The sequence below is a fragment of the Amborella trichopoda genome, chromosome 3 (assembly GCF_054954075.1).
Source record: "Amborella trichopoda isolate Santa Cruz 75 chromosome 3, AtrichopodaSantaCruz75HAP2 v2.0, whole genome shotgun sequence".
Taxonomy (NCBI): domain Eukaryota; kingdom Viridiplantae; phylum Streptophyta; class Magnoliopsida; order Amborellales; family Amborellaceae; genus Amborella; species Amborella trichopoda.
Genome location: NC_142338.1, coordinates 57,088,084 through 57,097,969, shown reverse-complemented (window position 1 = coordinate 57,097,969; position 9,886 = coordinate 57,088,084). Strand labels below are relative to the sequence as shown.

At 39.1% G+C, this 9,886-nt stretch overlaps 1 protein-coding gene across 1 annotated transcript; it reads left to right on the top strand.

Annotated features, from left to right (window-relative positions):
- Window positions 1–9,041, top strand: PKP-ALPHA (Pyruvate kinase family protein). The gene is made up of 6 exons (XM_006838840.4): window positions 1–807; window positions 4,705–4,795; window positions 4,945–5,138; window positions 5,436–5,557; window positions 6,539–7,017; window positions 8,444–9,041. The coding sequence occupies exons 1-6, from the start codon at window positions 301–303 to the stop codon at window positions 8,743–8,745; spliced, it is 1,695 nt and encodes a 564-aa protein (XP_006838903.1). The 5' UTR covers window positions 1–300; the 3' UTR covers window positions 8,746–9,041.
- The last annotated feature ends 845 nt before the right edge of the window (window positions 9,042–9,886 follow it).

Genomic DNA, 9,886 nt, shown 5'->3' with positions numbered 1-9,886 from the left:
GAAAAAGAGCTCTCTGTCTCTCTCTCTCTCTCCTCCACATTGGCGAGAACACCGAGGCTGAAGCCTCCTCCGTAAAATCCGTCTCTCCCCCCTCCCAAACGCCTCTGCAACTCCGATTAACTTAAGTAACCCCGCCCCGCCCATAACTCTCTCTCTCTCTCTCTCTCTCAAAACAAGAAAACCGTTATCTTTCTCTCACAAGAAAAACGCTTCTCTCTCTAAAGCAGGGAAAAGGCGTTCTATCCGAGCCAAAGGGGGAGAAGACCATCTCTGTTTCTCTAGAAACAAAGCAGCGCAAAAATGGCACACGCCATCCAATCCCTTCTCTCTCTAACCAACCACCGCTCCCATCCGAAACCCACCACCACCTTCTCTCCCATTACCCTCCGCCCCGCCTCTCTCTCCTTCTCGACTCGAAAGAAGCCCCACGTCCGTAGGATCTCTGCCATCTTCGACCTAGAGAACTCGTCGCCACCCTCCCCTCTCGAGTCCATCTCCATTGATGTCGATGCGGTTACAGAGGCCGAGCTCAAAGAAAATGGCTTTCGGAGCACGAGAAGGACGAAGCTCATATGCACAATTGGGCCTGCTTCGTGTGACTTCGAACAATTGGAGGCTTTGGCAATGGGGGGAATGAATGTTGCTCGAATTAACATGTGCCATGGAACCAGAGAATGGCATCAGGCAGTGATAAGAAGAGTGAGAAGGTTGAATCAGGAGAAGGGCTATGCGGTTGCTATAATGATGGATACCGAGGGGAGCGAGATTCATATGGGGGACCTTGGTGCTGCCTCAGCAAAAGCTGAGGTATGTTATGGTCATGGCTCTGGTGGTTTTGTTTTCTTCGCTGGTTTAGAGAGAGATTTATCTTTTTGGAGAGAGAGAGAGAGAGAGAGAGAGAGAGAGAGAGAGAGAGAGAGAGAGAGAGAGAGAGAGAGAGAGAGAGATGCTCTGACGCTTGCAAAATTTTGTTTCTTTTCCTTTTTGCTTAGCATTTTTGTTGGGATCTCCTATGTTTATTTTTTAGGTTTTTTTTTTTTTTGGAAATTTCATGATCTCAATCATGTGATTACTTTTTAGTTTGATGTTGTGATGATCTCATGATCTGATGTTTATGCATGGAGAAGTACTTTAAGATTTATGATGACACATTCCTCTGTGTTTTTTTGTGGTCCATTTGCTGATGCCATGTGCTTCTTTTCTTGCTTATATTTAATATAAAACTATAGTAAAAATATCTATTTTTTTACTTTCTCCAGCATCGTGCTTTTGGATATATTGATTCTAGAACTTTAATACTCATCTCAACCGTCTAAATTTACACAAAATATTGCTGTTTTCTAGGATCTACTGAAACATTGTGGTAAACATGGTGAGGGGATACTTTTTACAGTTTCAGTTGCTCTGGACTGTAAATGTCAAATACTTTTCCCTCTTCTTTTCCCATTATCTGAACTGCTAATGATGCAATCTATGTTCTTAGCTAATCTTTGGGTGCAATTGATTCAGCTATTTCATGTTAGATTGATGGTTTTAGCCTATTTTGCAAGTATTTGTTGGGGACGAACTGATTATATACTTGATTTTGATTATTGGAAGTCTAGTGGACTGTGCACCAAGTTTTTGTTGCTTTTTCTCAGACCTTAGTTGTGAACCGTCTTGTGGTTCTCCGCGTGCTGTTACTCCTTGGGAAGTTTTAGTTGAAGAGCAGAGAATCAATATTAGCTATTGGAGTTTTTTTCTGTCTTTGTTTTATTCTTTTACACCCAATTGCATGCTTCTGAATCATCTATTATTTTATTTATGATGGAATTCACTCCACTTATATTTTGGAGATTGAACGTTAAAATGATGCTCCATGGGTTTATATATATCCTTGAAATTGATTTTTGGGGTTGTAGTTGAAACTTAGACCTGAGTCTATGAGTCAACATAGTATCTTCAGGCCCACACCAATGCCTGCCATGGTGCTCTTATTTAGATTAATTTTTTTGTCTAGATCTGTTTTGAGACCACAAACTGCGTCCAAGCTCATTATGTTGAACCCACGATTGCCCTTATGTACCGACTCTGCCTTGTATTAACAATGGTATCGTTTGGAAACTGAAGATGGGATATGGTAGGGTAACTGGAGAAACCTGGTTTGGATAAATATACAATCATCCAATGCCTCCATTTATCTCCAATCCCATATGCCGAATCATATGGTTGAGCAATCATTAGTCTACATGATTCCATGATTTCTCCAAATCCAAAATAGCGTTCTCCACCTCTTCTTTCTCCAAATCTCATGCCATAGACTTCAATGCTAGCTATTGAATATTTGAATCCTTTTGGCACTGACAGTGGTGTGGAAGAGGATATTAGTCTGATTATCTATTTCTCTTACATGTATTTTCCACTTGGCTCCAAGGGGGAGTCTTTTTTCTTTTATTTGTTTAATTGGGCTTTGGGGGTTAAATGGTGTGGTATCCTCTCTTCTGATTAGTTTTTTTTTTTTTTGGGCTATTTTTGGAAACTCTTGCCATGCATCAATTTATCGCAGTTTTTGGTGTATTTGAAACAAGACTACTTTTGTACAAGATCAAGGAAATTGTCTTTTACATTGATGAATGAAGCACGACTGATCAAATCCTTTGATACGATCTTGCTAGGCAAGACTCCAGTCAAAAACCAAAAGATCGTAAAAGTGCAAAAGTTTGATCCACTTCGAGGGGGACGTCCCTCCTGTTGCAGCATGCCCAGAGTTTTTAAAGAAATGGGTTCAACACCATTTTCATTACTCAAGCTCCTCTTTATACAATATGCACTTGCCCCTCCTAAATCTATTCCCAAATCACATGCCACCACTCATTCCAATTTCAAATAGATAACGACTTATTCAAATAAAAAACTACCTAATTTGACTAAACCCCCTAATCCAATTTGAAATATTCAAATTTATCCAACTATGGGAAGCATCTAATTAATCATGCTACAGTTTCCTGACATTCCACACTCCTTCAAATCAACCTTGTCCTCATATGTTTGAAATCTATCTCAACCTTGTCCTCAAATGTTTGAAATCTATCTTGCCCAATCATCCTCCCCCCAGTCAGCATCATCGTCCAACATAAACAGTTTCTGGGACTTACACCAGTGGTTCGGCACGAACTTTTCATCACAATTATGGCAGATGTCTTTGTCTCTACACTCCATCTCGGCCCAAGTTAGTTTCTTAATGATTCCTGTCTTAGAAGCCCACAAGAAGGGTACAGTAGCCCGTTGCCAGTTAAATTGGTTTTTTTCTCTGAGTCCAAGATGTTGTAGTTTGTCTTCTTGCATATATGCGAGGCCGATTGTGGCCGTCAAGGTTGTGTGCTGGAACATCTATACTTTGATCTGGATTTCTTCCTTTAGGTCCCCAACAAAGCAGCCGATCAAGGCCTTACTAACATACTTGTCCTCCACATGATCATGAATTCCTATGTAACTAATATTGAATTGACACATCATTTTTAATTAATGTTAAGTCATTTTTTTTTTCTCTTTATTTATTTCTTTTGGAACACAGGTTTCTAATTAACTCAGCAAAAAAAAAAAAACATTATAAGTTTCCAAAAGATTTTAAACCGAGGGAACTCTTGTATAACTCTGTGGCGACTAACTTCTGTAGGACCATCTGAAGTTGTTTTGTGAAAGGACAGTCAAGGAAAATATGCTGTAAAAGTTTATGATTTTGTAGATTAAAACATCTGTTGACCATAGGGAATGTCTATTTCGCTCTTCCTTTTTTCCCCGGCTCCTAAGGTCTGTCTTTGATCATAAGGTTTGAATTTGTAAACTAAAGGGGCACTCGAAAAGATTGGCGGCAAGCTTTTCTAATGGATCAGCACTCCACTCTAAACATATTTATCAGTTTCTATTCCAGGGGGTACTTATTGCTCTCGTTATCTAAGGACACCCTTGAACATTTTTATTGGCTCCCTTCAGTATGAGGACTACTTGTGTTATCCCACTCTTAATTCCTAGCAAAAACTCCATTGACGTCAAGAGGCTTGTGTTATCCCACTCTTAATTCCTAGCAAAAACTGAATTGAAGTCGAGAGGCATCTGATTTCAATTGCAGTAGTAGATTTTCTGTAAGGGTACTTTGACTTCTTAAGGTGAGTGTAGAGAGATTGACTTCACTTGGGATACGCGGGATTTGACTTCACTTGGCATATTTGTTTGGATCACTTTATGTGATTATTGGCTAGATAAAGTGGGTAGTCAGCTTGTTTGTTGTTTTGCGATAAACTTCAAGGGTTGAAACCCTTGACCACATTCCCAAACTGGAATTGTCTAACACTAAACTAAAGCATAAGGGACAATGATGTATTGTGAAGGTAATTTTTGTATTGCCTCTCATGCTAGTAAGCACATATCATCATTTTTTATTCCTAGATTCATTTTTGAGATTATAGATGAGATTTGGACATTGCTGTAGCATTGGTTGGAGTTGAAGGTTATTTTCATTTCATATTTTCCATTTCTTCGAATTTGCATATGCGAAAAAAAACTAAAGCGTTGTAGTGAGCTAATTCAAAGCATTGCCCAAGTTGCCCAAATTACCTTCACTACTAAATAAGGTGCCTAGTTATGTTTTAGAAAAATAGCGATTATCTCAGCATTTGTAACTATTGTGTCTAATATTCAATGCTAATGAGCATAATTCCTTGGTAGGATGGTGAGATCTGGACTTTCAGTGTTCGTGCATTTGACTCACAACTACCGGATCACACCATAAATGTCAACTATGAGGGATTTGCTGAAGGTAAGGTATCCGAAACCTAATTCCTTGTTTTGAGGTATTCACAGTCAAAAAAAAGAAAATCAAAATGTAGAAATTATCGACTTGCATAATTGTAAATTAATATACTAGATGCCTAAACACTAAAACGAACGCCTCATGGTCTAGTGCAGATGTGAAGGTGGGGGATGAACTCCTTGTTGATGGTGGCATGGTGAGGTTTGAAGTGATTGAGAAAATTGGACCTGATGTGAAGTGCCGCTGTACAGACCCTGGGCTTTTGTTACCGAGGGCAAATCTAACCTTCTGGAGGGGTGGCAGTTTGGTTCGTGAAAGGAATGCCATGCTCCCAACTATCTCTTCTAAGGTCATATTTCTTCATTTCATTCTTACTAGAATCCGTAAACTAAACCATAAATCAAACTCAAAGCTTCAAACCTTGAATTCCCTGAAGGGTTGCACCACATATGCTTTATAATTTACCTTCTCCCGAATCTATTCTAAGGTCATAGCTCCTCTCGGGGCATTTCTAACCAGGGGCCTTAATTAAAGTCCTTAAACTAAAAGTCATCAACATTAAAATTGTTAAAATATAAATCATTAAACCCCATATGCTTAATGATGTATTAGAAACCCTTTAGCTTATCTTGTTTTGGCCATGCAGGACTGGCTGGATATTGATTTCGGGATCGCAGAAGGAGTAGATTTTATATCTATATCCTTTGTGAAATCAGCTGAAGTAATCAATCATTTGAAGAGCTACATTGCTGCACGATCCCGAGATAGGTAACTAGCTCACTGGCACATTCAGCTATCAGTACTGGTTTGATAAATTTTTTTGGTACATTTGTTAGATGTGCACTAGTCCTTGCCCTCGTAATGATGTTATTAGATTCGTGTTATTGATTTTTTGTCTGAGACTTTTGCCAAGTATGAGGGTATTTGGTAGTAGATTTTCTTCTTTCTGAGTTAAACAATTGAAAGTAATAAAATACTGGAATTGAAAGAAAAATTATAGGTGTACATAACTAGGATCCAAACCACACCCTCACCAAGCCCAGAAAATGAAGGAAAGGAAAAACTATGACCAGAAGTGCAAAATATTTTTAAAGTGAATAGGGAGTTCTATATTATATTGATTAGGTTCTAAAAGTTTCATTGGTACATCATTTTGAGTTACAGTGTCCTGCTAGGTAGGGATACTCCTGCCAATAGTCCCATTAACCTCTGTTTAGAACCAGTCCCTTAGCAAGGACATGGGAGCATGACCACGAATTGTGCTTTTTAGTTAGTTGCAGGTCCAGCTGTCTAGCTTATGTACTTTGTGCTTATATAATTCAGTTATGTTGCATCGGTCCCTTCTATTCTGAATTAGCTTAATTGTGTACCTCTAAATTGCCCTGATTTTAAAACTTGAGATCATATGTATCAGCTCTGGTGCAGTTATTTCTTCTTTTCATGGATGGGTGTTGATGCTTTGCAGTTATATTCTGTGAATGCCTCACAGTAGTTCTTCTTTTCTTGAATGGGTTCTGTTTTTTTGCCTAATGTGCTCTGATGTGAACTACGAGCTCACATTCTTAATTTGTGTTACTCTTCTTCTGTCCTTTAATTCATAAGAGAAATGATAGTTTTTTTCTTTTCCTGAGGGGGTACTGTTGCTCTACAGTTAACATTGTTCAGATTTTAAAAGCATTTGAGCTCATATATTTAGGCCATGTGTTGGGCATTGATATCTTTTCTCAAATTGGTTTTACTATTTTACAGTGATATTGCTGTGATTGCAAAAATTGAGAGCATCGATTCTCTCAAGAACCTGGATGAGATAATCCGGGCTTGCGATGGAGCCATGGTGGCTCGAGGGGACCTTGGTGCACAAATCCCATTGGAACAGGTCCCTTCAGCTCAACAAAAGGTAGTTCAGCTCTGTAGGCAATTGAACAAGCCTGTTATAGTGGCCTCTCAGCTCTTAGAATCCATGATCGAGTACCCAACTCCCACAAGGGCTGAAGTTGCAGATGTCTCTGAGGCAGTGAGGCAACGAGCTGATGCCCTAATGTTGTCTGGTGAATCAGCTATGGGCCAATTCCCAGACAAGGCTCTCACTGTGCTAAGGAGTGTGAGCCTTCGCATAGAGAGGTGGTGGAGAGAGGAGAAGCGTCACGAGGCCATGCGCTTGCCACCAATTGCATCCTCTTTCTCTGACCGCATCTCTGAGGAGATTTGCAATTCTGCTGCTAAGATGGGTATGCATCTCTCTCTCTCTCTTGCTGTCTGTGTGTCTATCTCTCTCAGTGATTAAGATGGGTATGCATGTTTTTGAAGCTTGCATTATTCAGTAGCATCCAAGGTTGTTGGAAAACTGGATAGAATTACTTGTTTTTGGTACTGGAATATACAACACGCATAAGATATGAATAGGATAAATGACTCAGGTTCTGTTGGATTCGGATGAATATCATGTGGGAGTTGCTGGTTTTAAAAATGGATGCTGTTTCTCTAAGGCCTAGCCCTTACGAAAAAAAAGTAAAGCCTCACATCGAAATCTTGTACAGAAAGCACTTCGGGTATGGAAAATCCCTTAAGATGGCTCTAGAATCTATTTCCACCACCGATTATGAAATTGAAATTTGTAGCTCAGAAAATGGTATAGATCTCGTGGAACCATGAACACTTGAAAATGGACTGTCTAGATAATGTCTTACAACATACACTATTTTTAGGACTTGAAATCCTAACTTTTTTCACAACCATAATGATTAAGATCGGGATGATTGATTTGAAAATTTTCTGAAGCCCGTAACTACAATTTTCAGTGAGGCTTTACTTTTTTCCGTAAAGCTTTGGTCTTATTTTAACGTTTTCCTTTAAAAGTAGTGTCAAACCCTTCTTGCTTTCTGGATTCTTTAGATAGCCTAGCTTTGTAAGAAAAATTGCATGAATTTTGCATCTAAGACCAATGGATAACCTAAAAAAATTGCACGAATTCACTCAAAATTTATTGGTTCTTTATTAATGTTTTTAGGAGTTGCTGGTTTGGAAAAGTTACCAAACCTCTCTTATGCTAGAGAGAATCTTGAGATTGCCTGGCTGTGTAAAAATATTGCAATGAACTTTGTGTCCAAAACGAAGGGATAGCAATATCTTCTACCCAAATGTTGATTTGTAAGTTTGGGAAGCTTTCGAGTTCAATTTAGAAGAAATTCTTTAGTCTGGGTTCAAATGCACGACCTCAAGGTCATGACAAGCTCCTTCAAATTAAACTGAGTGTATCAACCCAGTAGACAGAATTTCATTTGAAATTTATGTGATATTGGGCATAAAAATAAAAAGAACTCTATTGTGATGTTTTAGATCCTGTTGTTGGTGAGTAACCCACTATACGATTCTCCAGAGGGAGGCATATCTTCAACAATTCATTTTATGATTGATTGATTGTCATTTTCTATTTATTATATTCTTCCTTTGGTTGTTAAGCTTGAAAATCAAACTCAAAATTACTGGGTGAGACAGCTCCACGATAGTGTGATTTTGTATTTTTGATTAAAACAGAGCTCCTTATTGTGATTACAATTATCGTGATTGATAATTTTACTTATTATCGCCGCTATAACTACTATTGTTGTTATGGTGGTCGTGATGAATGATGGCAATGGTGATGATGACATGCAGCTAACAATTTGGAAGTGGATGCTGTATTTGTGTTCACGAAGGATGGGTACATGGCTTCTCTATTGTCGAGGTGTCGACCTGACTGCCCAATCTTTGCATTCACGACCACGACAAGTGTGAGGCGACGCCTGAACTTGCAATGGGGGTTAATACCGTTCAGGCTCAGCCTTACAGATGACATGGACAGCAACCTCAACCGCACCTTCTCTCTTCTTAAAGCCAGGGGTATGATACAATCAGGGGACCTGGTCATTGCCCTCTCAGATATGCTACAATCTATCCAAGTCATGAATGTCCCTTAAGACACTTCGAAGGTTGCCACCATCAAGCCCCCCCTCGCCCCCCTCTCTTTCTCTGTCATACATGCAAGGCATGAAAAGGTGACCTCTCTCTCTCTCTCTCAATTTATGTTGTACTTTTAGGGGGACGTGGGTGAGTTCAAATTTTGTTCTATTTAACGGATATTTTACTTATTTTAATTGTTGGTTTTGTTTGGGTTGAAAGTGGGATATTGACTTCAGGGTTCCAAGGATATATTGATTCTTACTCTATGTTGGTTTCCATTATGCAACAAATGTGGTTAACTGGTTGTTAGTTATGGAAGAATCTCAGAGAGAGAGAACCGGTTGTTAGTTATGGAAGAATCTGAGAGAGAGAGAGAGAGAGAGAGAGAGAGAGAGAGATTGATTTTGCCGTTTGGTGCTAGTCGTGGATGATCGTTTCAGCGGTTTTGCTTTGGATTGGTCTCACTGTTGGTTAACAGAGTGGGGTCTAGGGTTTCTTGCCCAATATGTTTTTAACCTTAATAAAAATGTTGGAAAGGTTCTCTATTTCTCTGTGAATTGAATGGGATATCCACTCTATCTGGAACAAAGCACAGGGCCCAAAATACGCCCCTCGGAGTTGTCTGATGTGAAGATTAGATTTTGAAGGCCACTCCAAACATTCTCTCATTCTGCTGTTGCGTTTAATAAACTATGAATGCTAAAAATGTCAAGGGAGATTGAACAAAATTTAATTGGGATTCCTAAACCTGCCCTAAAATTATGTCCCCTGTTTATAGCATTTGGCCTTGTGCTTGACGTTATGAACGCGAAGGCTCAAGTTTGATTCTTAATACTGAACTGCCCGAAAAACAGAAAAAAAAGTGCCCACTTTATGCGGTTGCATAGAAAAGGGAGAATGTATCTTCCATGTGAAAATTTTGAGACTTTTATTCCTTGGCAACATTCCCCAAGTAGTGTACTGTATAACACCTTTGTAAGTGATGAGTTATAGAACTTGCAACTGCGCCATTCTGAAAATTTAGCATGGCCTTCAGGCATAAATGGAGGAATGCTCCTTGACTTGAAGGTTATCATTGGGAAATTAAGAAAGAGGCCAGCAATACAACCATTGAGAAACTACTGATTTATTATATCTGATTTCCACCTAGATGTAAAA